The sequence below is a fragment of the Herpailurus yagouaroundi genome, unplaced genomic scaffold (genome assembly GCF_014898765.1).
Source record: "Herpailurus yagouaroundi ecotype Mexico unplaced genomic scaffold, PumYag 140, whole genome shotgun sequence".
Taxonomy (NCBI): Eukaryota; Metazoa; Chordata; class Mammalia; order Carnivora; family Felidae; genus Herpailurus; species Herpailurus yagouaroundi.
The window spans coordinates 34,233,505-34,260,845 of record NW_024412395.1 but is presented as its reverse complement, the minus strand read 5'-3'; the positions used below and the strand labels follow the sequence as shown (position 1 = coordinate 34,260,845).

The window sequence follows — 27,341 nt, the reverse complement described above, 5'->3', positions numbered from 1 at the left end:
GAGGCATCGCAATCCCAGACTTCAAGATGTATTACAAAGCTGGTATCAACAACACAATATGGTACCAGCACAAAAACAGACACAGATCGAACAAAATATAGAATCCAGAAATGGATCCACAAATGTATGGCAACTAATCTGACAAAGCAGGAAAGAATACCCAATGCTACTGGAGTCAAAAGAAAGCTGAAATAGCCATGCTTATATCGGACAAACTAGATTTTAAACTAAAGGCTATAACAGGAGATGAGGAAGGGCATTATAGCATAATTACGGGGTCTACCCATCAAGAAGAGCTAATAATTATGAATGTCTATGCACCAATTCGGGGGCACCCAAACATATAAAACAATCACAACATAAGCAATCTTACTTGTAAGAATGTGGTAATTGCAGGGGATTTTAAAACTCCAGTTACAGCAATGGACTCACCATCCAGACAGAAAAATCAAAGAAACAATGGCCCTGAATGATACACTGAACCAGATATATTCTGGTTCTATATTGTAGTTTGACAGATATATTCACAACTTTCATCCTAAAGCAGAATACACATTCTTCTCAAATGCACATGGAACATTCTCCAATAGATTACATACTGGTTCACAAAAACAGCCCTCAAATCAATATAAAAGAACTGAGATCATACCATGCACATTTTCAGGTCACAATGCTCTGAAACTTGATATCAACCACAGAAAAATCAACCTCCAAATGCATGGAGATTAAAGAACATGGTACCAAAGAATGAATGGGTCTACCAGGCAATTAAAGAAGAAATTTAAAAATATATGGAAACAAATGAAATTGAAAACATGACAGCCCAAACTGGGATAAAGCAAAGGCAGTCTTAAGAGGAAAATATGTTGCAATCCAGGCCTATCTCATTAAACAAGAAAAATCCCCAAAACAAAATCTAACGGCACACTTAAAGGAAGCTGAAGCAGAACAACAAAGAAACCCCAAGGCCAGCAGAGGAGAAATGATAAAGACCAGAGCAGAAATAAACACAGAATCCAAAAAAAAAAAAAAAAAAAAAAAACCACAAAATGAAACAAAACAACAAACATAGAACAGAACAATGAAACTAAGAGCTAACTGCTTTTTTGAAAAAAACAAAATTGATAAACCCCTAGCCAGACTTCTCAAAAAGAGAGGCCCCAAGCAGATAAAATCACAAATGAAAAATGGATTTACCACAACCAATCCCTCAGAAATACAAGCAATTATCAGAGAACATTATGAAAAATTATATGCCAACAAACTGGACAACCTGGAAGAAATGAACAAATTCCTAAATACCCACACACTACCAAAACTCAAATGGGAAGAAACAGAAAATTTGAATAGACCCCCATTAACTAGTGAAGAAAATGAATCATTTATCAAAAATCTCCCAACAAATAAAAGTCCTGGCCCAGACGGCTTCCCAGGGGAACTGTACCAGACATTTAAAGCAGAGTTAATACCTATCCTTCTCAGGGCACCTGGGTGGCTCCGTCGGTTAAGCGTCCGACTTCGGCTCAGGTAATGATCTCACGGTTCATGAGTTTGAGCCCCCCATCTGGCTCTGTGCTGACAGTTCAGAGCCTGGAGCCTGCTTCAGATTCCATGTCTCCCTCTCTCTTTACCCCTCCCCCCCTCCCCCGCTCGCACTCTGTCTCTCTCAAAAATAAATAAAACGTTAAAAAAAATTAAAAAAAAAAAAAAAGAAAATACCTATCTTCAAGCTGCTCGAATAGTAGTAACGGAAAGAAATTTTCCGGACTCATTCTATGAAGCCAGCATTACCATGATTCCCAAACCAGACAGAGACCCCACAAAAAAGCAGAATTACAGGCCAATATCCCTGATACACATGGATGCAAAAATTCTCAACCAGATACTATCAAATCGAATCCAACAGCATATAAAAAGAATTATTCACCATGATCAAGTGGGATTCATTCCTGGGTTGCAGGGCTGGTTCAACATTCACAACTCAATCTATGTAATACATCACATTAGTAAAAGAAAGGATAAGAACCATATGATCCTGTAAACAGATGCAGAAAAAGCATCTGACAAAATACAGGATCCTTTCTTAGTAAAAACCCTCAAAGTCAGGACAGAAGGAACATACCTAAACATCATAAAAGCCATGTGAAAAGCCCACTAACATCATCCTCAATGGAGAAAAACTGAGAGCTTTCCCCGTGAGATCGGGAACATGACATGGATGTCCCTCTCACCACTGTGGCTTAACATAGGTTCGAAGTCCTAGCATTAGCAATCAGACAACAAAATGAAATAAAAGGCATAAAAATTGGCAAAGAAGTCAAACTTTCACTTTTCGCAGATGACAGGATACTCTCTACGTGGAAAACCCGAAAGACTCCACCAAAAGGCTGCTAGAACTGATACCTGAATTCAGCAAAGTAGCAGGGTACAAAAACCAATGCACACAAATCAGTTGCATTTCTATACACCAATAATGAAGCAACAGAAAGAGAAATCAACGAATTGATCCCATTTACAATTGCACCAAGAACCATAAAATACATTATACAAAGATGTAAAAGATCTGTATGCTGGAAACTATAGATAACTTACGAAGGAAATTGAAGACACAAAAAAATGTAAAACAATTTCGTGCTCATGGACTGGAAGAATGAATATTGTTAAAATGTCAATACTACCCCAACAATCTACACATTCATTCTTCTCAAAGCTAGAACAATTCTAAAATTTGTATGGAACCACAAAAGACCCCGAATAGCCCAAGTAATACTGAAGAAGAAAACCAAAGTGGGAGGCATCACAATCCCAGACTTCAGCCTCTACTACAAAGCTGTAATCATCAAGACAGTATGGTATTGGCACAAAAACAGACACATAGACCAATGGAATAGAATAGAGAACCCGAAATTGGATCCACAAATGGATGGTCAAACAATCTTTGACAAAGCAGGAAAGAGTATCCAATGGAAAAAAGACAGTCTCTAGCAAATGGTGCTGGGAGAACTGGACAGCAACATGCAGAAGAATGAAACTAGACTACTTTCTTACACGATGCACAAAAATAAACTGAAAATGGATGAAAGACCTAAATGTGAGACAGGAAATCATCAAAACCCTACAGAAGAAAACAGGCAACAATCTTTGACCTCAGCCGTAGCCATTTCTTACTCAACATATCTCATCAAAAAGCTGCTGCACTGCAAAGGAAACAACCAACAAAACCAAAAGGCAATGACAGAATGGGATAAAATATTTGCAAATAACATATCGGATAAAGGGCTAGTATCCAAAATCTATAAAGAACTTACCAAACTCCACACCCAAAAAACCAAATAATCCAGTGAAGAAGAAATGGGAAGAAGACATGAATAGACATGGCCAACAGACACATGAAAAGATGTTCAACAATCATCATCAGGGAAATACAAATCAAACCACACTGTGATACCACTTGACACAAGTCAGAGTGGCTAAACCTAACAAGTCAGGAAACAACAGATGCTGGCAACAATATGGAGAAACAGGAATCCTCTTTCACAGTTGGTGGGAATGCAAACTTGTGCAGCCGCTCTGGGAAAGTGTGGAGGGTCCTCAAAAAATTAAAAATAGAACTACCTTACAACCCAGCCATAGCACTACTAGGAATTTATCCAAAGGATACAGCAGTGCTGATTCATAGGGCACATGTATCCCAGTATTTATAGCAGTGCTTTCAACAACAGCCAAAATATGGAAAGAGCCTAAATGTCCATCAACGAATGAATGGATAAAGAAGACGTGGTTTATATATACAATGGAATACTACTTGGCAATGATTAACAATGAAATCATGCCATTTGCAGGAACGTTGATGAAACTGGAAGGTATTATGCTGAATAAAATAACCCAGTCAGAGAAAGACAGATACGTGTTTTCATTCATATGTAGATCCTGAGAAACTTAGAAGACCATGGGAAAAGGAGGGAAAAAAAGAGAGAGAGGGAAGAAGGCAAACCGTAAGAGACTCTTACAGAGAACAAAGTGACGGTTGATGAGGGGGTGGGGGAGAGGGGCAAATGGGTGATGGGCACTGAGGAGGGCATTTGTTGGGATGAGCACTGGGTGTTGTTGTATGTAAGCAATGAACCACGGGAATCTATCCCCAAAACCAAGAACACACTTCACACACTGTATTTTAGCCAATTTGACAATAAATTATATTTAAAAAAAAAAAATCCTACAGGAGAAAGGAGGCAAAAAAATCTCTTTGACCTTGGCCGCAGCAACTTCTTACTATGGAGGCAAGAGAAACAAAACCAAAAATGAACAACTGGAACCTCATCAAAATAAAAACCTTCTGCAGAGCAAAGGAAACAATCAGCAAAACTAAAAGGCAACCGAGAGAATGGGAGGAGGTATTTATTACAAATGACATCTCAGATAAAAGGTTAGTGTCCAAAACCTATAAAGAACTTATCAAACTCAACACCCGAAAAAATAATCCAGTGAAGAAATGGGCAAAAGACATGAACAGACACTTCTCCAAAGAAGACATTGAGATGGCTAACAGATACATGAAAAAATGCTCAACACTTCACTCATCATCAGGGAAATACAAATTAAAACCACAATGAGATACCACCTCACACCAGTCAGAAGGGCTAAAATAAACAACTCAGGCAACCACAGATTTGGTGAGGATGTGGAAAAAGAGGAATGCAAACTGGTGCAGCCACTCTGGAAAACAGTATGGAAGTTCCTCAAAAAATTAAAAATAGAACTACCCTACAACCCAGCAATTGCACTACTAGGTATTTATCCCAGGGATACAGGAGTGCTGATTCAAAGGGGTACATGCACTCCAATGTTTATAGCAGCACTATCAACAGTAGCCAAATTATGGAAAGAGCCCAAATGTCCATGGATGGATAAAGATGTGCACACACATATACACACACAATGAAGTATTAAAAGAATGGCACTCAAAAAGAATGAAATCTTGCCATTTGCAACTACATGGATAGAACTGGAGGGTATTATGCTAGGCAAAATTAGCCAGTCAGAGAAAGACAAATATATGATTTCACTCATATGAGGACTTTAAGATACAAAACAGATAAACATACGGGAAGAGAAGCAAAAATGATGTAAAAACAAGGATAAGGCAAAACATAAGACTCTTACAGACAACAAACTGAAAGTTGCTGGAGGGGTTGTCAGTGGGGGGGGATGGGCTAAATGGGTAGGGGGCATTCGGGAGGACACTTGTTGGGATGAGCACTGGGTGTTATATACATAGAGGATGAATCACTGGAATCTACTCCTGAAATCATTATAGCACTATATGCTAATTTGGATGTAAATTAAAGTAAAACAAACAAGAAACAAAAAAAAAAAATAAAGACACACCTCTCAAATGTGACAGAGCCTATCAAACTGCCATCCAAAAATATTGTACTGGTATTAACTTGAACGACTTTAACTTCAGTGACATAATGGTATAATAGAAAGTTTAGGGCGCTTGGGTGGATGTACGTTAAGCATCTGACTCTCGGTATCAGCGCAAGTCATAATTTCAGGGTTCTAGAGTTCAAGTCCCATTATCGGGCTCTGTGCTTACAGTGCGGGGCCTGCTTGAGATACTCTCTCTTCCTCTTGCTCTCTGCCCCTCCAGTGTGCACTCTCTCTCCCTCCCTCCCTCTCTCAACAAATAAACTTAAAAAAAAAAAAAGGAAAGAAAAGGTTATGTTGGTGAGTATGTTTTCACATTCTCATTTGAATCAAACACTAATGATAATAATAATAATAAATTGTATTTGTGGACTCATTTATTTCATTTCTGGCTCATCATACCCTTCACGTATTAATCATAAAACTACTACATTCCCTTAAAAAAAGGTAAGGGAGGAGATAAACTTCCCAAGTTCACTCAGCTAATAAATAATTTGGCTGCGATTCAACCTAGTCTGCTCCAGAGCCCTTGCTATTAACCACTATGATCTACTGCCATGGTAGTTATTGCTGTCCCAGTACACAGAGACTCAGAAGGAATTTAAGTACAGTCTATTTCATCTGCAGTTTATCTTGGGGAGACTCACTATTATAAAAAAGTATATCCAACTGGTTTTTTCCTTCTCTACTATAGGATAAAAAAAAGTCTTTAATACCAAAATACTTATCTCAGTTAAGGAGGGTTAATTTAAATTGCACAAGTTCCAAAGATTATTACCAGCTTAAATGTACAAACTAACAATTAATGGAGGTAGGCAATCTTATAAAATTAATGTTTAGCTCAGTTCACAGTTCATGTTCTTAACCCCAATTTTCTCTGTATGGCTCATTCTTATGACAGTGGAATAGTTCTGTATTGCCGGTATAGTCATTTACTTTACTGAGGTTTCAGACGACTCTGAAGTCAATGGAATAACATTTATTACAGGGCTAAATTGCCGATAAATACTTGATACAAAATGTCTTCTCAAAACATGGTCTGTGTAAGTAGTATTTTTTCCAATAAAAAATTCAATTTCAGAATATGATTTTTAAATTCCAGCATGAATTATCTTACTTACCAATGTTTTTGATACAGGAAATACTTCTGACTTTACTATGCTTTCTAACGATTTTAGTAAGAGTGTCAAAACTTCAGAACCTGGTCTCTCTTTTTTGTTACCTATCAAAAAGGAAAAGGAAGAATGTGGTTCTAAACATGCAAGTATTTTTAGGGGTGAAAATACAGTATTTTTAGGAATAAAAACATATACTTAGCTAAGAGAGACTAATTTTTAAAGTAAATCAATAAATTGCCTTGTTTAAAAGAAAATTAAAGTCTGGAAGCTACATGCTTCAAAAATTGACTCTAAAATAATTTTATTTATAAAAGCCAAACAATTCACTGAGTTCTATAAAAATTATTTGATCAGTATTATAGTAGTTACCTGATTCAATGATTGATTTCATCAAGCTAATTAGTTCCTTCCAAATAGCATTGACAACTGCCTCTGCCAAACAAAACAAAACAAACTTTAGAAATGAAGCAGACAGTACTATAAAGGCTCACCCTTTTACCTTTATGCTAAAGAAGCTGAGCCATTCTTAGTCTAAAACAGAATTCTTATAATATTCAGCCTTGTAGTCAGTTTATGAAACATCTACTTTTTTAAACACAGGTTTAAACAAACAAAAAAATCTTCTCTTAAGTATTTACCAGAAGCATCTTTTCCAACCGCAACAAAGCTATCATGAACAGCAGTGATAAGCGTACTTGCATGTTTGGAAAAAAAAGAAGAGCTGCTGATTAATGGATGTTCGAGTGGCTCTAAAAAAGAAAAAAAAGACAATTATGCCGATCCAAAGCCTTATGAAATAAATGTATCAATGTAAAATTTTAGGTGGTCCGACATGTGTTTTCTATTAAAAAGATTTATGCTTATATCACACAGAATTACAGAATATTTTGGCTGTGGGGGAAAAAAGCATGTCTTGTCACCCCAATGTACAATGATCTGAACGGTTTTTAAAAAGTAAATACCTAAGCTCAGTACAAGTTTGTTTTGCTTAGCAAAACTCAAGACTTCTGGACCCAACAAAAAATGAAGCAGCATTTCAAGTCCCAAAAGTTGAATAGAGGGGATTGTGGCCATTCCACCAAAATTTGAACTTAAGTTCATCCGAGGAGTCACAGGAGTTCCATATGGGGAAGGACCTTAAAAAAAAAAAAAAAGAAAGAAAGAAAAAAGAAAAAAAAAAGGTAAGTTACATAAGCTAAATTAGCTAACCAAATGAACATATTTTGTTTACTTCATTTCAGTGAAATATATTTATAAAAGTAAATACTTTGTTTCTGAAATAAAAGTTGAGTTCTTGTTTAAAACCTGTAAGAGTTCCTAATTAGTAGGTTAATAACAAGATTACTGTCACTTACCAATTCTAATGTTTTATTACTTATTTTTTGAGAAAGAGAGCATGAGTGGGGAGGGGCAGAGAGAGAGGGAGACACAGAATCTGAATGAGGCTCCAGGCTGAGCGTCAGAGCCCAACTTGGGGCTTGAACTCACAAACCACAAGATCATGACCTGAGCCGAAGTTAGACGCTTAACTGACTGAGCCACCCAGGTGCCTGTGTCAGATACCACTTAAATTAAGATAATAATACTATGAAATATTAATATGCACACATTTCTAACACTTAAATATAAAAATCTGACTATAATAACTAACAAAATAATATACAGCAAATAATTTTCTTTCAATACTATATATGCTAAGCCACTTTTTAAAAAACATCTGTTAAGATCTGTTGTTTTTAATAATAACTCTAAGGTTCTGGTTCCGAAACAAACTCAACAGTCATTTGTAATATATCTCACAGATACAGTAGAAAAACGCAGATCTTCAACTACAACAATGCAAGTACAACAGTAACACATAAGGAAAACAAGAGTATAGGATGGATTTTGTGATAAGGGAGCCAAAATTACGAAGTGCTTCATTTTATATGAGTAACACTTAGCAAAGGTTTCATTTCAAGTCCTTTTTAAAAACAGAAAAAGAACCAAGTATGTCTACCTTACCTTTGTGTATAGGAGTCATGGGATTTAAACCGGGAGAAGTAGCTACACGAGATGAACTGCCTTGAGGTAAAGCATTAGAATCGATGCTTATTGTACTCTGAATCAGAGGCACGCACACCTATTGGGGTTAAAAACAAAAAGAAAGGGAAACTATCTCTAAACTACCTAATTTTCCATAATTTTTTTAAAGTCTTGCATAATACAGTTAAATTTAAGAAGCAATCTAAATTCTTTTGATATGTTGAATCCTACTGGCTGTTTGGATGCACTGCCTAAATACTAAAATTGGAAAAGTAAACATTTTTATTACAACTATATTTGCCATGTGTAATACCTGTAAGTTTCGTTACTAAATTCCAAATGGGAAATTATATCTGTAAATAATGCCTGAGTTTTAATGCTATTGGTAGAGACTCATTTTAAGCTTTTAAAAAATTCACCCTAAGAAAATATAAACTAAGACAACCTCAAGCTCATTTTCTAAGATCATTCCAGTACCAATCAAATCTAGCCAATGCATAACTTCAACCAATGAATGTGTGGGACAACTGGGTAAAATAAGCCTACTAGGACCTCATAATGGTAGAATTTGGAAAAATTATGATCTCAAATTACCTATTACCATTAATGCCCAATTCTAATTAATTCATGCTATTAAGTTTAAAATCTTTAATACATTAATTAAAATTTTACAAACTTGCTAAAAATTCCAGTATATTACAAAACCCGAAGAATATACTATACTCACTGCTGTGCAATTGTGTATATAGACAAAAAGACTAAGACTACAGATTTAAAAATAAAATGTACTCCAAAAACCCAGATAAAGAAATGAAAAAGATAAAAGAAATTATCAGAGCTATCCTTTTTTTTACTTATTGTACAAATATTCAGAAACCAAACATGGGATTCATTGCAAAAATAAAGGAAGTATAAGTAAGATTAAATAAACTTTATGTCTAAATGCCAGCAAGGGCAGTTGGCAAGATGGCGCCAGCAGGGGGGTGGAGAAGCTGCTGCTGGGCCCCAGTGGGTCCACCATAGCGGCTGCCAGCATGACCTGACCAGCAAGGAGGAAGAGGGCCAAAGCCTATGGTCCTCAGATTAGATAGAGGATGTTACAATTTTGTAGCCTAGAAAGTTACAAAAAAATAAGAACTGATCCAACTTTTATCAACCAAGTGTAGCACTTGATTTCTATTTCAGTAATGTTGATTTTATTCTCAATTACATTCTAAATGTTATGGAATTTCCTTTCAAAAATCTTTCAAAATGACTTTAGAGTTAGATATTTGAGTGTTTGCTGGTTGAGAAAGCTTTAGAGGCTCCATTTCACACAACTGGAGAATCTTTTGAGGGAAATAAAAAATTCTGTGTTAGGAAGAAAAGATTTTTTATATATTGTGATCTGCTAACACAGCAAATGTAATACTGAAAGAACAGACTGTTAAGAATTTAAGAACACATTAAAAAACTCCAATCATTAGAGCCAAAACTTGTATTACCTGTTCAAAATTAGCAGGAAGATGAGGTCCAAGTCTCATTAGTAAATACCACCAGACTTCTAGTTTTGTTAGTGCTAGAGTTTCTGTTCTCACGTGGATGGAACTCAAAGGCTGCATTAACAACTTCAATCTTTTCGCACTGCATAATATTTCTTAAAAGAAAATAAGCACGTGGGCAAAAACATGTAAGAAGTTAAGATAAGTTTTGTGGTTTTACTAAAAACTAAATTTTAAAACTAAGTATGTAAGTCTCCTTTTATCATCGCAAGAGAATAGATTAAAAATAAATTTTTTTTAGGGGCGTCTGGGTGGCTCAGTCGGTTAAGCGTCCAACTTTGGCTCAGGCCATAGTCTCACAGTTCATGTGCTCGAGCCCCGTGTCGGGTTCTGTGCTGACAGCTCAGAGCCTGGAGCTCACGTTCCTTCTCTCTCTCTCAAAAATAAACATTAAAAAAAATTATTTTGGGAGGCACCTGGTGGCTCAGTCAGTTAAGCATCCCACTCCGGCTCAGGTCATGATCTAATGTTTCTTGACTTTGAGCCCCGCCTCGGGCCCTATATGCTGACAGCTCAGAGCCTGGATCCTGCTTCAGGTTCTGTGTCTCCCTCTCTCTCTCTCTCTGCCCCTCCCCTGCTTGTGCTTTCTCTCTCAAAAATAAAAAATACTTTATAAAAAATTTTTTTAAACCAACAACTGTTCTTGTTACACCTCAAATTTTCACTTTGACAAACTCCAATACAACTAGACTGTACTTAAGATGGCCATAAATAAATAAATAAATAGAATAAATAATGTTTATTAGATACTGTGTGTGCGCCAGGGACAATTTTCCCAAGAGACATTTGGCAACATATATGGCATCTCTGGCTGTTAGACCGGAGAGGCAGGAGGTATAGAGAATGCTGCTGGCATCTAGAATGCACCCAGGGATACTGCTAAACTTCTTTCAACACATGGGACAGTCCTCCACAACAAACCATCCAGCCTAATGTTCCATGTGAGTGATAACAACTGGGGATACATAAGAAGACCTCTGTGCTCAAGTAAATTATCAAAAAGACTTAATAGGGATTTTGAAACATCTGTCCAGCTGTGTTATTTGATGAAATGGCATTAATATTTCTGACAGTTAATTTGCCATTTAGCTTGCACAATTAACATTTCTATAAAGAAAATAAAGTCAAACCACTGTGCAAACAAATACTCTAATCCTTTTTGAACCCTTACTGTACTTATGAGAAGAGTGCTACAATAATATCCCTACAGCAGAAACTGACAGTTACCATATTTTTAGTTACCTCTTTCACTCAGGACAGTGATGGATACCCAATATTTTATTCCTTTACTCAGTCTCCCATTTAGCCATTCTACCCAATGAGATTTAAAGGTAAGTGTATGTAGAATTTCTCGAAAGCTCTAGCGATAGATGGCTCAGCTGGGAAGAAATTCATTTTTGCTCTTCTGCCTTCTCCCTTTCCTGTAGTCTATAATTAAGACATACTGAAGATAACAGAAGAGAAAGGCAGGCAGCTGATTCCTTAAGACTTCTTGGATCCATAATACCAGGGCCAGACTTTTTAACTCTGGACTTATTTCAAATGAGATAGCATTTTATTTACCTTCTTTAAGTTATGTCTATTTTATGCTTTAACACTCAACTTTTACACAAGTCCAATAGGTTTAGTCCAGAACGCTAACTTGCATTACCAGTTCATAAACAAAAAGGTAATATTTACAATTTGTGCCTGGCAATGTACTTTTACCAACATTTTCAATAAAATTATAGGTAATAAAAATAATCACTTTATAAAACACACTAAGGAAAAAGGGATTAATGATCTTCACCAGAGAAAAATATAACATGAAATCAACATTACTTAGCAGATCTTATAAACATCCAATATTGTTTATATCTAAGGTAAGTGGGTACTCATGCTGATCTACTTTTGGGCTACATACTTTCTCATATTTACAGTTGACCCATCAACAATATAGGTTTGAATTGCATCGGTCCCCTTATACAGTTTTTTTTTTTTATAGTATAGTAAAGATATTTCCTCTTATGATCTTAACATTTCTTTTTTCTAGCTTACTTTATCCTAAGACCAGAGTTTCCAATACATAAACAAAATACAGGTTAATCAACTATTTATGTTATTGGTAAGTCTTCTGGTCAACAGTGGGCAAATTGTAGTTAAATGTGGGGGGAGTCAAAAGTTATATACAGGCTTTCAATTGTGGTGGGGTGTTGGTGCCCCTAACTCTCACACTGTTCAAGGGTCAACTATATATCAAACACCTCCGCTAGGTAACAGGAAGATAAAGTAAATCAAAAGGAGTCAATTCTATAGATTAGTAGCAATGACCCACTATTAGGTACTGTTCCAAAGGTCCTGAAAAAGTTCATCAGTCACTGATACTTTTGTTCCATAGCAATCATAATTTTTTAGCTGTAAATTTCAAAAATGCCTAGCCTTTTAAATTCTATTTTTAGCTACAAGTTTATTCTCTTAAAATAAAAAAAAAAATTTAACAGGTTATTTCAATATAAAGCCCAAAAGATCAGAAAAGCTTTGTTCTTTTCATCTTGCTTGAGTGAAATCCATAGAAAAATCAAAAATTTTAAATAAGACTGACTTACCTGGATTCAAAGCAAAATTATCTATTAAACTCTTCCAGGCAATAAATGCTATTTTTTTAATCATGGGTGCTCCACTACGAAATCCTAGTTCTTCCAGCTGTAATAGAGAATTAATGAAACTCCCACTTCGATGCAAGGTCTAAAAATGAAAAATCATTAGAAAGTTATTTACCTGACTAAAACAATATACAGGCACTATTATTAACCTAATTCATTCAGTGTTAGCTATGTAAAGTCTTAAAAACTTAAGTTTAAAATGTACTGATTTTTATACGTACACTCAAAACTCAAGATCACAAAATATAAGGCTCCATAAAGTACATAATGCATAACACAGAACATTTCTGACAATAGAGAAAATGAGGAAGGTTTAAGAAAAATCTCAAATTTTACCAACATAACAGTATCCGTAAGGAAATCAGTAATTAAAAAAAAGTAAGAAATGTTGAACCCTGAAACTAATAAAAATAGTTTTTAAAAATATACTCAAAAAGACAAAACGTTAAGGGAAAAATGGACAGATGACAAGTAAATTATGAATAACAAGGAAAAATACATTAAAAATGAAACCGCAATCTCAACCGGCTGTAAATCACATCCAAACTGAACAGAATATAAATAACAAAAAATAACTTGCTTAGAGAATCCATAAGTAAAAGCTAGTAGAGCTAATAAATTCAGTATACAAGATCAACACACAAAAATCACCTGTGTTTCTACACAACAGCAATGAACAATCTGAAAAGGAAATCAGGTATTTCCATTTACAATAGCATCTAAAAGAATTAAAACTTAGAAATAAATCTAACCAAGGAGGTGAAAGACTTGTACACTAAAACCTATCAAGTATTGCCGAAAAACATTTAAAAAGACCTAAATAAATGGAAAACCATCCCATGTTCATGTATAGAAAGATTTTTTAATACCATTAAAATGTCAATTATTACACACGGCAATCTACAGATTCAACACAAATCAAAAATAAACTCAAAAGGAATCAAATATAAAAAGTTATGAGAACGAAAACTATAAAAATCCTACAAAAATGCACAGGGAAAAAGATTCATGGCACTGGATTTGGCAACAATTTCATGTCTATGACACCAAAAGCACAGGCAATTAAAGAAAATCTAGTTTTTATGGGACTTCAAAACTAAAAACTCCTGGGCACCCGGGTGGCTCAGTCGGTTTAGCATTCAACTCTTGGATTTAGCCTGAGTCATGCATGATCTCATGGTTCGTGAGTTCAAGCCCCACATCTTGGGATACCCTCTCTCACTCTCTCTGCCTTTCCCCTTGCTCATTCACTTTCTCTCTCTCTCAAAATAAACTTAAAAACTAAAAACTCCTGTGCACCAAAGGATATTATCAATTGAAAAGATATTTGAAAAATATTTGAAAATCCCAGACCTATAAGGGTTAACATCCAAAATAAAGAACTCCCCCTACAACTCAACAACAAAAATGAAACACCCAAATAAAAAGTGGGCAGGGCTGCCTGAGTGGCTCAATCGGTTAAACATTCAAGTCTGGATTTCAGATCAGGCTATGCATGATCTCACGGTGGGGCTCTAGGATCAAGCCCCACATCGGGCTCTGTGCTGGGCATAGACGGTGCTGATTCTCTCTCTCTCTCTCTCTCTCTCTCTCTCTCTCTCTCTCTCTCTCCCCCCCCCCCCAACAACTCCCCAGTGCTCTTGCTCTCTAGAAAAACAAAAACCCACCAGCCACAAAACAACTTATTGAGTTACACTATAACTACTATGGATATCACTTGGATTACCATGAGAAAAAGCAAAAGGAAAGCTCTAGAATGTTCAAACTGGTGTGAAAGCTAAGCACTACCATAAACAGCACCATGCTAGAAAAAAAATACAAATAAAAACTACGACTAAGAAAACGTATTAAAGGGAAACACCAAACTTAAGAGTGACTAAAAGATTCACAAGGAATAGTACCTGCTATCTACTGGACACAGTGGGACAGCCCTGAGCTAAAGTACTTTCAAATATGATTAAAACCAGAAAGGGGAAGCAGGAAAATGGGAAGGCCCTCTGCCCAAGGTTAATGCCCAGGAAGAAAGAAATTCTAAGTTATTCAAACAGGAAAGAGAAAGAAGAGGTTGGTTGCCGTAACTAGTCTGCTCCACTGGAAACGGCTTTATACGAAAATCACCTAAATGTGAAAAATTCATTAGGCCAATAGACTTATGTTTCAAGAAGGCCGACATAATACAGCTCAGCCTGAAAGTCACCTTTTACCTCAACATATGGTATAAAGAAAAACCCTTTATCCCCACTATATACAACTTTGGGTATTACTACCAAAGGTATTGTCATGGACAAAAATGTAAGCAAGCTGGGTCCTGTGACACAACAAACATGTAAGGTTATTCTGGAGAAATATGCCCAAGTTACTAGCAATCCTGAAAATGATGGATGCAGAGATGCGGTCTTACTGGCTTGACAGCAGTTACCTACAAGTAACTCTTTACAATTACTGAAGACTGCACACCAATCAGGAAAACCCACCATTACTATGATTATTTCTTGTATGTCTGCAATCACCAAGAGAACTATTTACTGTATTGTCAAAAACATGAAAATGGCCCAGTTTTACAAAACAAAATGTTCTGGAATGGCTATCATATCAAAAAACAAAAAAAAAAAAAACAAGTTTGGCAAGGATGTGGGAAAATTGGAGCCCTGGTGTATTACTGGTAGGAATGTAAAAATAGTGCAGCCACTGTGGAAAACAGTTTGGAACCAGCAATTCCACTCTTACACATATATCCAAGAGAATGAAAAGTAGAGAATACAAAAGATATTTGTACACCAAAGTTCACAGCAATTATTCACAATAGCTGAAAGGTAGAAACAACTCAAATATCTGTCAACAAATGAGTAAACTGAGTTACACACCATGAAATATTCAGTTGTAAAAAAGAATGAAATTTAGTTAATTTCTACAACATAAAACTTGAAAAAATGTCTAGCATAAACCATAAATAGAAAGACAAATAGTGCATGATTCCATTTATGTGGGATGCCTAGAATTAGCAAATCCATAGAGACAGCAAGTAGAACAGCAGTTACCAGAGGCTGGGGCTAGGAGACTAAAGAAGTTCTTGCTTAACATATATAAAACTGTTGACGAATATAAAGTTTTGGGTATAGATAATAGTGACGTTTACAAAACTTGTGTATATATTTAATGACAATGAAATGTACGTAGGACGGTTACGATAAATAGGTTTATTTATCACAGCAAAGAAAAACACCTCCCCTCTCCTTAGAAAAAAACCTGGCGGGGCGCCTGGGTGGCTCAGTCGGTTAAGCGGCCGACTTCAGCTCAGGTTATGATCTCGCGGTCCGTGAGTTCGAGCCCCGCATCGGGCTCTGTGCTGACAGCTCAGAGCCTGGAGCGTTTCAGATTTTGTGTCTCCCTCTCTCTGACCCTCCCCTGTTCATGCTCTGTCTCTCTCTGTCTCAAAAATAAATAAACGTTAAAAAAAAAAAAAAAACCTGGCTTAAAGAAGACAGAACACGTGGTTGATCCTCATTATTCATCAGAATTAAGTTCTATAAAGTCCACTGCAAACACTGTGTTAGCAAGTACTGAGCCCTTGCTCCTAGGGAAGATGCAGGTTAGGCTCCTATGAGAACCTTTTCTGTCAACCAATCGACATCAATCTTATATTTATTTGTTTAAAGATACCGTATGTATTGTTGATTCATAATCAGTGAACTCACAGCCAACAGCACTGTAACTCATGCCTGAACAGAGCTCATCTAATACATGTAATTTCTGAGGCGCCTGGGTGGCTCTGTTGGTTAAGCGTCCAACTTCATCTCAGGTCATGATCTTGTGGCCAGTGGGTTCAAGCCCCGCGTTGGGCTTTGTGCTGACAGCTCAGAGCCTGGAGCCTGCTTCACATTCTGCGTCTCCCTCTCTGTCTGTCCCTTCCCCGCTCATGCGTGTGCTCTCTCTCTCTCTCTCTCAAAAATAAATACAAACATTAAAGAAAATTTTTAAAAATAATACATATAATTTCTCCCCAGGGCACATCACATAATCTTCCTGTGCTTAAGAATCATGGACAACACTTTGGCACTAAGCCTGAGGGTCATTTAAAACTAAATTCACCAAGAAAAAGCACAAAATGCGGAAAATATGTCACCAAGCGGATTACGAAAAGGACATCTGTTTACAAATGAATACTGAGAGCTCAAATAAAAAGGCAGCGCATAACGTTGCTCTACCTCAGCTGGGAACCTGCACGCTGGGGTGGATCTCTTTTGCCATTATGCAGATTTGCAATTTACTGGAAAAGCAAAAGTATTTACCGTGGGTTTGCAAACAAATTTTATTAAGCAGCTGAATTTACATCTATAGGATCAGCTCCACTATGTAAAGTTAAGACATGAAAGAAACTCATGTATAAACTACAAAATATTCATGATCTGTGGACTTACCTTCCCAAGAAGTTTGACAAACAAAGGCCACAATTTTAACACGTAAGTCTCATTCTTACTCATAAATAGCTTTTGGAGTTCTGAAAGTAATTTCTGCAAACAAATGCAAAAATATTTACCAAAAGACTTTTGGGAAAACAAAATATGCAGTATCAGACTATCTTAGTTGAATAGCTTTTCCCAATATTTTATTAGAAAATTTCCAAGTATATAGCAAAGCTGAAAGTTTTACATTGAATTTCCAAATATAAATACATACCATTAACATCTTACGATAACTGTCTTATCACAAATCTGGCCATTCCTCCATCTATCAATTGAGCTTAATTTTCTTCTACCAATATACGTTTCCCAGAAAACCAGCATGTATACCATAAGAGTTCAAATGATAACATTTTAACTTAAAAATACATTAACAGCTTCATGGGTAGCAGACACCTGAGAACATTTTAGTTCAAATTTATGAAGAATTTTATATATACTCTTGGAAAATAAATTTATCAAAATAAAAAAACTTGCAAAGACATTGGAGCTACTTTAGTAGTCTCCAAACATTACCATAAGGCCTCTTGAATTTTAAAAAATAAACAAAATCCCAGGTTTTAAAATCTGGAAGGCTCCCTCACTACACCTGGATTACTGAAGTTACCTCTGAAGTACCTTCCCTTCTTCTACTCAACTCCTCTAGAGTCTATTCTCAACACAGGCACAACAATCCCTTTAAAGCCCAAGTCAGTACATATAACGCTCAATACTCAAAACCTTCAAATACAGTTTTCAATAAAAGAAAGTGAAAAATTCCTTACAATATCTCCCAAGGTCCTATGTGATTTGGCCCTCTGTTCCTCTGACATCATCTCCTATCCTCTCACCCTCATTCACTCTATCATATTGCCCTTGCCAGTGTTCACTGAACACCAACTAACACACAACCATCAGAACAGGGCCCTTTGCTCTCAGTTTCTCCTGCCTGGAATTAACTTACTCCATATTATCCAAGTAGCTAATTCTTGTACCACTTTCAAATCACTGCTCAAATATCCTATTCTTTTTCCTTCCCTGACTGCCACACCCTTCCTCTACAATGGCACTCTTCATCTAGTCTGTTTTCCATCATGTTCTTCACTGAATATACTGTATTCTTTATTGCCTCTCCCACTAGACAATAAGCTCCACAAGTTCCTTTTGTTCTTTGCTATATTCAGTGTCTAAAACAATGCCTGGCATATACAGGTGCTAAATAAATATTTGTTACAAGAAATAAAGATAGAAAAGCTTATTAGGAAAAGTTATTAGTAAACAATACATTATATGCACTTATGTGCTTTAAATTTATACCTATTGAGATTGTGTAAAACAATCCAAATAGCACTCAAATTAGTTAATGTTCTCCCTTTTCCAGAAATGCAATCCCTTTCGGGGCGCCTCGGTGGCTCAGTTGGTTGAAGTGTCCCAACTTTGGCTCAGGTCATGACCTCACATTTTGGGAGTTCAAGCCCCGCATAGGGCTCGGTACTGACAGCCTGGAGCCTGCTTCTGATTCTGTATCTCTCTCTCTCTCTCTCTCTCTCTCTCTGCCCCTCCCCTGCTCATGCTCTGTCTCTCTTGCTCTCAAAAATAAATAAACATTAAAAAAAAAAAAAAAAGAAATGCAATCCCTTTCAATCACTATTCATTGGTGAAGTAAAATGCCTAGATCCTACAAACACTGAATAGACACTCCTTCCTTAATCTAGGAGCAGTGTGCCTACACTACCTTAAGCAATTACTTATGTTTTATTCGAAGAGGAACTTCCTATATCATAATGAAATGATACCACTATGAGCTCTAAGCTTGGGCCAGAAATTTACAATTCAGTATCCAAAAAAATCCTTAAAGTAATACTTACAGTAGTCATAAGCTGCTCTGTGATAGATGCTATTTCTTGTTGTTTTTGAAGCAACAACGGCATTCCCATCTCTAAAGCAGTTGCTCCTCTCAAATGTACCTTTTGGGCTGAATGAACCACTAACGGTATGACCAGTTTTGCCCACCTAATTGACTCTTCTCCCATTTGAACTGGGGCTTGTTCAATTAGCCTATAATAAAAAAGTCAACGAATAAATTAGCTTGACCTCACCTTTTATGTCTAAACTACTAGGAAAATAACCAGCACAAAGAAATATACCTAGTACAGTCCATTTGTTTCAGAATACGCATACACATATACATATACGCATACATACACACAGATCGAACTTTTACTGGCTAATTTGTAGATTTCCATATTACTTTTTTTTAATGGTTATTTATTTGTAGAGAGAGCACACACACGCAAGCGGGTGAGGGGCAGAGAGAAAGTGGGAGAGAGAATCCCAAGCAGGTGCCGCACCGTCAGTGCAGAGCCCAACTAGAGGCTCAATCTCAAAAACTGTGAGATCGTAACCTGACCCAAAAATCAAGAGCCGGACACTTAACTGACTGAGCCACCCAGGCATCCCTAGTATCAATGTTTTTATACAATTAAATTTAACATTCTTTTAGAAGATAGCCAGAGAATGGTAACATGTGAGCATCACTCAGGGCATCAGAACACTAAGTAGAGTTAAGGCAAATAGCTCAATTAAAGAAAACTTTAAAGAATGGAAAAACGACGTAAGACAAATCACAGCAACAAAGTCTTTGTGCTGTTAGTATGTCCTTTAAAGCGCAGGGATGGATAGAAGTTAGGGGATTTTCCTGTTCTCCCATTTGCTGCTAGTCACTGTTATTGCCTTCTGACATATCCCCTAAGTCTACTTGAAAGCCTATTATTCTTTAAACTCTTGCAAAAGCTTTAATGGAAATAATTTTTAAAATCAGAACTCTGTTACCAGCATCAGCACAACCAAGACTTTTTCTTTATTTTTATGTACACTCTCTGCCCAACATGGGGCTCAAACATATGACCCCAAGATCAAGAGTCGCATACGTTACCAAATGAACCAGCCAGGCACCCCAACCAAGACTTTATTTTTATGACTCAGTAAAAATTAACAAGGAAACCTACTAATTTAAACTCATCTAATTCCTTCTTTTTCCTGTTATCTTTTCTCCTTGAGACTTTTAGAAGACATTTCCGTTCTTTAAATGTCTAACTCAAGTTCCCAAAGTCCACTCTTTGAAGTGAATTCTAAATGTACTGCAATTATTCTTCCAAAGCAGCAAACTCATACCTTATGATGACATTTAATGCTTCATAATCAACAACAGCAGAATGCAGCTCTCCTCTATTAAATATTATTTCTAATGAATCAATTATAGTGGATACCTAAAAAACAGAACCAAATAAATACAAATCAAGTAAACCTGAATTTTTTAAGTGGTGCGTAGTTACGAAAACTTATATAAAAACCATACTCACTACTTTGCCAATGATTTCAGTGGAAAACGTCTGCTTGGATATCACCCAAAGTGCCCTAGTACGTACATTTTTGTCTGAGCTCTTAACACTATCATTCAATTTTAAAAGCAGTTCTTCAATATCTGTGTCTGAAAAACAAGCAGCTTTAATTATGTAAAACAGTTTATATCCTTTAAAATCTCAAATATAGAAATAGAGCAAAACATACTCTACATTGTCAAAAAATTAAATGCATATCCAGAGATTAGGATCAGTGAACCAATGTTGGTATCAAACTTCTTCCCAAAACACAAAACTTTATCAGAGAAAACAAACAATAGATTTAATTTTGTGCAACTGAAAAAACTGTATAGGCATCATTAATAGCCTTGAACATATAAGACAAATTTTGGCAAGATGTTATAAATCCTATACCTCTGCTCTAAAATGAACAACTTCTACTTTAGATTGGGAACATTTCCACATATAAAAAAGAATGGGCAGAAACTTTACCTTCAGAAAGAAAGATGGTAATAACTTTAAGGAATCCTTATTCCCTATCCCTGATTTCTCCCTCTGTAAAGTTCACCTCCAAAGTTTGCATTAAAATGGCAAACTACAGGGGAGCCTGGGTGGCTCAGTGGGTTGAGAGTCAGACTCTCAGTTTCAGCTAAGGATCTCATGGTTTGTGGGTTTGAACCCCCCCCCCCCCAATCAGGCTCCACCCTGTGAGCAGAGCCTGCATGGGACTCTTTCTTCCTCTCTCTGCCCCTCTCTTGTTCTCTCAAATAAATTAAAAAAATAAAATAAAATGGCAAACTACAAAAGAATAATTAAGATTACTTGAAAACTTAGCTACTTTTGGTTCCAAATTACCCCAATACCACTACGTGAAAGATCTTCAATTCAGCATGTTCCTTAGTGCATATGCTTGTTTTATACTACAATAAATGACCATCTAAATTACTAACTTCTAAAGCAGATATGCTTTATACAGGAAAAGGTTCAATTTTCACTGCAATCATTTTTAAAATAGACTTATGCTCTTTTTAGAGCAAATTTTATGGTATCAGAGTTAAAGCTACATCTAGAAAAAAGATCTTCTAACGATGACAAAACATCATTTCTTTGTCAAAAGCAAATCCTAGACTACAAATCACAAAACTAATAGAAAAGTAACAGTACTTTTAACATACCAAACTATATTTATAAACTCTAAAAAATATTAAGTCATAATAAATTTACCTGATAATCCTGAGGTAATTTTGGGATTATACAAACAAAACCCCAAGGCCTGTAGAGCAGCACTACTGAGGTCTGAGTTTTGACTGGAAATGTGAATCTGTAAAAACAAAAAGCACATTTGTTACAAACAATTACAACCGTAAATAAATTCTTAAGGAACAAAAGTGGACCAGAAAACAAAATTACTTTAGCCTAATCAATCAAATGTTTGAGTAGATAAAAAAGGAATAAAAATCAGGAGTCATGTACATAGCTTGGCCAAAAAAGGAAGAATGGCACTAGATACAGACCACCTAAAAAAAAGTGTTCTCTTAAAAGATACAGAATGTCTCCAACTCCACACACCTGAAGGCAATAAAAAAAAGACAACAAATGGAAAATGCTGAAGACACCTCCACAAAAGATAGGCAAAAGACTCAAAGACAAAAGCTGACATTCTAGCTTTAGAGTGGAGTGACACCTCTACGACAGGGAGGAATTGGAATGTAACATTTACTGAGAATCTAAAGTGATAGAAGCTTTAAGCATTATCTGAATCTTTTAAAAGAAATCCCTACTTTGCAGATTGGAAAATTTTAATGTCCATCTGGAATTCAAAGCCCAATCCATATTATGTATGTGAAAGCTGTAAAATCCCAAACCTGTCAAAGGTAATCTTGCTATATTCCCCAACCCTACAATTATTTGTAACCCTGTGTTTTTCTTGGTACCATTTCCTACTCCAAAGTGATTTATCTTCAAATCCTCCCACTGCTCTGAATCAGATATCCAAGAAATTCTCAGCTATTTGCTGCTCTTGAGCAGGAAAAATAGTAAAGTATATGAACAGACACTTCCTTGGGACACCTCTTTTATAATTAATCAAACAAAACAATAAAAAAGACCAAACTCTGGAGCATAAGAGATAACAGAACAACCAGTTCAAAGAACCACAAAAAGACAGTCTTAAACACCTAAGACTTTGAAAGCCACTGCTGCATCTCCAGGAGAATATCTATGATCAACTCTTATTAAATATATATTGCCTGAAAGTATTCCTTAACAGTGTTGTCTTCAAGAATGCTTGGGGTGGGGGCAGGGGGGACACCTGGGTGGTTCAGTGGGTTAAATCTCTGACTTCAGCTCAGGTCATGTTCTCCAGGTTCAGGTTCGGGAGTTCGAGCCCTGTGTCAGGCTCTGTACTGACAGCTTGGAGCCTGGAGCCTGCTTCTGATTCTGTCTCCCTCTCTCTGCCCCTCCGCCCCTTCATGCTTTGTCTCTCTCTCAAAAATAAATAAACATTAAAAAAAATGTTGTGGGTTCCTAGACTTGATACTAACAGTATTCTAAATACAGAAACATGTTGTATTTCGACCAGCCTGGTTCTTGTTCTAAAGGAGTTCAATTATCCTTGCAGTGCTTAATAATTCACCCAGAAAGCTTTTGTTGATTGTCAAGCTTCTGTTGATTTTACTATTAACCACTCACATGCTTCCAAATAATTATTAATCAGGCATTTAAGTTACAAATTCTATTAACAGTGCATGCCACTGAGTTCCTGATCTTGCATGTTCTCAAACACCAAATTTATAAAAATGCATGTTTTCATCGCATCCAATATACTGCTGGAATGTGAAAAATGGTAAGGAAAAAAAATGAGACGATTAACATTGTTTAATAATACTATTAACAAGCCTTGAACTACTACACAAAAAAGCTCCTGCTTACATGAACAAAAAGCACTGAGGACTGTAAGAGTTACCCTTAAGGATAAGGAGTACCTTAAATGCCTCAACATTTAGGCAGAAATCATGCTAAAATGTACACTAAATATGACAGAATACTTTTTTTTAAAGCACAAAAACACAGTCATAAAAATAAGAACTCTGGAGATTCAGTTCAACCTTTTCATTCTAAAAAGCAAGGAATTCAGAAGTTGGGTGTTAGGGGCAGTCACAAAGCCACTGTATACTCAAGTGAGGATAACAACAGAAGTCCTCAGTCTGATGTTAAACACCTCCCCAAAAAATAAGCAAAAAAGATAACAATAACAGTTTTTTAACCAGGCAAGAGTGGCAAAAACTGATGGTGAATGAAGGCTTTAAAAAAATAAAAAAAAAATGAATGCTACCCACAAAACAAAGACAAAATTACAGAAATCGTTTACTTAGAAGTACACTCCTATCAAACGGCAGAAAACATGAAATAATCTCTGATAATTGCTTTTAAATTAAAAGCACAGGTTTTAGATTATGTAGCCATAGGCAACATTAGGCAAGTTAAACCAATTTCTTCTACAAAGCGGGGATTAAAGAGTACCCTCAGAGGGACATAGAGGATTAAGTGGCAGAATACATGTAAACTAATTTTAAAAGTACTTGATACATATTAAGTACTCAAAATAATCCTGCTTTTGTTTCATTTCAAAATTTTTTTGAATTTATTCATTCTGAGAGAGCAGGGAGAAGCAGAGACAGAGAAGAGGGAGAATCCCAAGCAGGCTCCGAGCTGTTAGTTGGGAGCCCAACTCGAACTCAGGAACCATGAGATTATGACCTGAGTCAAAATCAAGAATCAGAGGCTACACTGACTGAGCCACCCAGGCGCCTCTCATTTCAAAGCTCTTTTGAGTGGGGCACCTGGGTGACTCAATCAGTTGAGCATCTGACTTTGGCTCAGGTCAGGATCTCACGGTTGGCGGGTTGCAGCCCTGTACTGAGTTCAGAGCCTGGAGCCTACTTAGGATTCTGTGTCTCCCTCGCTGTCTCTCCCTCTCCCCCACTCACTGTCACTGTCTCTCTGAAAAAATAAATATTTTAAAAAACAACAACAAAGTTCTTATGAGTTAGCTGGTAAACTCTTTTTCCTACAAAGTAAAAACCATTCAATAAACAGAGACATACTTTTAAAACTCTGAATAGCCGAGAAAGTTTTCTCTCAATTTCCATAATGACTTCTTTTCCATCTTCTCCAGTCATTCGACTTAAAAGCAGAAAGAACACAAGGTTATGCAAATGACACACAAAAGAAATTATAATCATTCCCTAAAATACTCACTTGTATACTCTTTTCTACAATTTGTTAGAACTCTACCAATTTGATTGGTCCAGTGCTTAAAATACTTAATACTTGTATATACAATTTATCATGTAATAATGTCCAAAATTAACGCAGAAAAAAACCCTAAGAATAACTTTTGCATCCAAAGTGTACACATTTGGACAGTATCACTATGTGAAAAGGAAACATGAAAACCTAGCTCCAATTACCAATTTACTAGAAATTTACTGTGCCTTTATAGTTTTGTGCCAATTGTTAGCATTTCCAAATAACTACAGATAATTCAGCAAAATACGATTTGCGAAGAAAAAAATACTGCAAGGCATTTGCAATTAAAAATGAAACCCGGGTTACTGCTCCCTATTAAAAAAGCAATTCTGGGTTGCCACGTTGCCCCAAATACATGGGCAACTTACACTGAAAACCATCCCGCCAGCACACCCACTTCTAACGCAACTTAAAAAAAAAAAAAAAAAAATGCTTCGCCTGCGAGACGCACGTGCGGGCTTCCTCATTCCAAACACACGCCCTGAGCGCTGCAGCAACACCGGGGACGTCACTTAGCACGCAACACCACCCCCCACCTTGCCCACGACCCCGGCGTCCTCATAGCAAGCAGACTTCTAGAATACACAAACTGTTTTGCGTGCCCCACCGCAACTATCTCCTCCCCAACCCCAGCGGGCCTTACCTGGTCAGAGTCAGGTAAGCGTCGGTCTGCTCTCCAAGGGGGGCGGAAGGGTCTTCCAAAGTCTCCAACAGCGGCGCCAGGGGGCTTGCACCCGGGGCCGTCATGTCGGCCACCCTGAGGCACGAACCGGAAAAGGAGAAAATCCAGTGACCGACAGAAACAGCCCCGCAGTGGCTCGGTCGGAGTCCGGGCCCCAGACCCGAGCGCCCGACCCCAGCTTCACTGCACCACTGCGTCTACATGCCTGGACCCTGGCCCCCAAATCCAAGACTCTAACCTCCTCCTGAGCCTCGCAACACGCAGCCGGGTCCAGGCTGCGCTCCGGCCCAGGCCCGCTCCCGCCACCACTTTCCCGGGCAGCTTTCAACAGTGGGAGGAGACCCGCGGGGGGCGGGAGAAGCCCGGGGAGTAAGGCACCTCGCCGCGAGGGGGCGGAGGGTGAGCCTCACTGAGGGTTCCTCGCGGCCTAGCACCGTGACCCAGATATTTACCCCACGTACGAAGATCAGGTCTGCGTCCTCTCCGCCGCTAGCCTGCGGCACCCGGACGCAGCCGGAACTCGACTTTCCCGGCTCGGGCTGTTTACTCTCGCGTGCGGCTCGCTCCCGCCTAGGCCAAGATGGCCGCGGGGGCGGGCCCACGAGCGCGCGGGAGCAGGGCAGGCCTGACGGGAGAGCCTCGAGCCAATCCAACAGGCAGCGGCGCGCCTAAATCATCGATCGCCTCCCTGCTCTGTCGGCTGCTTAGTCTCTACCATCAGGGCATCTTGCAGGTGGGGGTGTTTGGGCCTAAATTTAAACGGCGAGGGACTTGAAATTCAAAATGTGAGTGAGTCGCCGAAGTTCATCAGACTAAACTTAGTGGGCCTTCAGACTCTTTTCAAACTCCAAGCCCTGTGCTTCTTGAAATATTAGCAACAAATCATATAGTAAGAGGAGATGGGACCATATTGTAATGTTTAAGACTAGATGCTACGCCGGGGCTCCTGGGTGGCTCAGTCGGTTAAGCGTCGGACTTCGGCTCAGGTCATGATCTCACGGTCCGTGAGTTCGAGCCCCATGTCAGGCTCTGTGCTGACAGCTCAGAGCCTGAAGCCTGCTTCGGATTCTGTGTCTCCCTCTCTTTCTGACCCTCCCCTGTTCATGCTCTGCCTCTCTCTGTCTCAAAAATAAATAAACATTTTTTAAAAAATTAAAAAAAAAAGACTAGGAGCTGCATCTAGATAGTTGTATATTCAAAACCTAGCTCTGTGTGACGTTAGCAAATTAAACAACCTTTCTATGCCTCAATTTACTTCTCCAGAATATAGCAATGATGTTTGTAACTACTTCAGGTGAAAGTGAAGTGATGAAAGGTAGGAGAATCCTAGGGTTTCCAAATTTTAAGTGTACATAACAATGGCCTGGGGATATTCATGATTAAAGTGCAGATTTCTGGGCCCCACCTTTAGACATTGTGATTCAGTAGATTTAGGTAGCTCCCGAGGATCTGCATTCCTTTATTTAGGCCCCAGGTGTCGAAGGGTGGGAGGTTGGCCAGGACTTCGCACTTGGAGAAAGGACTGGAAACCCTTGACAAACAATTAATATGCTGCTCCCCTTATCTTAGGCCTCTGAGCACTGTCGATATCACCCAGGATTGTATCAACTTCAACCCAGGCATCTAAGGCCCAACAGCAAGTGGTTCGTCCACTTCAGCTTAACAGGTTTAAGATCCCCTACCCCGAAAGTCTCCTCTTACCCTGAGCACAGCTATCAGCTCCAGAGGTCAGGACTGCCTTTTGCCCTTCTCTGTTCCTAGCCAAGTGTCTGCCAAACTAAGTGCTCAATA

The 27,341-nt window shown here is 37.7% G+C and overlaps 1 protein-coding gene across 6 annotated transcripts in view; it reads right to left on the bottom strand.

Annotated features, from left to right (window-relative positions):
* Positions 1 to 26,137, bottom strand: part of RIF1 (replication timing regulatory factor 1) — a 71,291-nt gene extending 45,154 nt beyond the window's left edge. For 4 of the 6 annotated variants that reach the window (XR_005790291.1, XM_040475033.1, XM_040475037.1 and 1 more), the window contains exons 1-15: positions 26,003 to 26,137; positions 25,512 to 25,625; positions 24,664 to 24,742; positions 21,782 to 21,878; positions 20,558 to 20,685; positions 20,370 to 20,464; positions 19,064 to 19,253; positions 17,175 to 17,267; positions 12,700 to 12,838; positions 10,058 to 10,209; positions 8,553 to 8,670; positions 7,511 to 7,684; positions 7,187 to 7,297; positions 6,918 to 6,980; positions 6,552 to 6,652 (exon numbers count right to left, since the gene is read on the bottom strand). Coding sequence is in view for 5 of the 6 variants with exons in the window: in XM_040475033.1 (XP_040330967.1) it covers positions 6,552 to 6,652; positions 6,918 to 6,980; positions 7,187 to 7,297; positions 7,511 to 7,684; positions 8,553 to 8,670; positions 10,058 to 10,209; positions 12,700 to 12,838; positions 17,175 to 17,267; positions 19,064 to 19,253; positions 20,370 to 20,464; positions 20,558 to 20,685; positions 21,782 to 21,878; positions 24,664 to 24,742; positions 25,512 to 25,615 (1,644 nt within the window). In the remaining variant the exon portion in view is untranslated. Of the gene's footprint in view, positions 1 to 6,551; positions 6,653 to 6,917; positions 6,981 to 7,186; positions 7,298 to 7,510; positions 7,685 to 8,552; positions 8,671 to 10,057; positions 10,210 to 12,699; positions 12,839 to 17,174; positions 17,268 to 19,063; positions 19,254 to 20,369; positions 20,465 to 20,557; positions 20,686 to 21,781; positions 21,879 to 24,663; positions 24,743 to 25,511; positions 25,626 to 25,788; positions 25,895 to 26,002 lie in introns of those variants that run through there. The other 2 variants (XM_040475034.1, XM_040475035.1) reach the window with 2 other exon arrangements.
* Between the last annotated feature and the right edge of the window lie 1,204 nt (positions 26,138 to 27,341).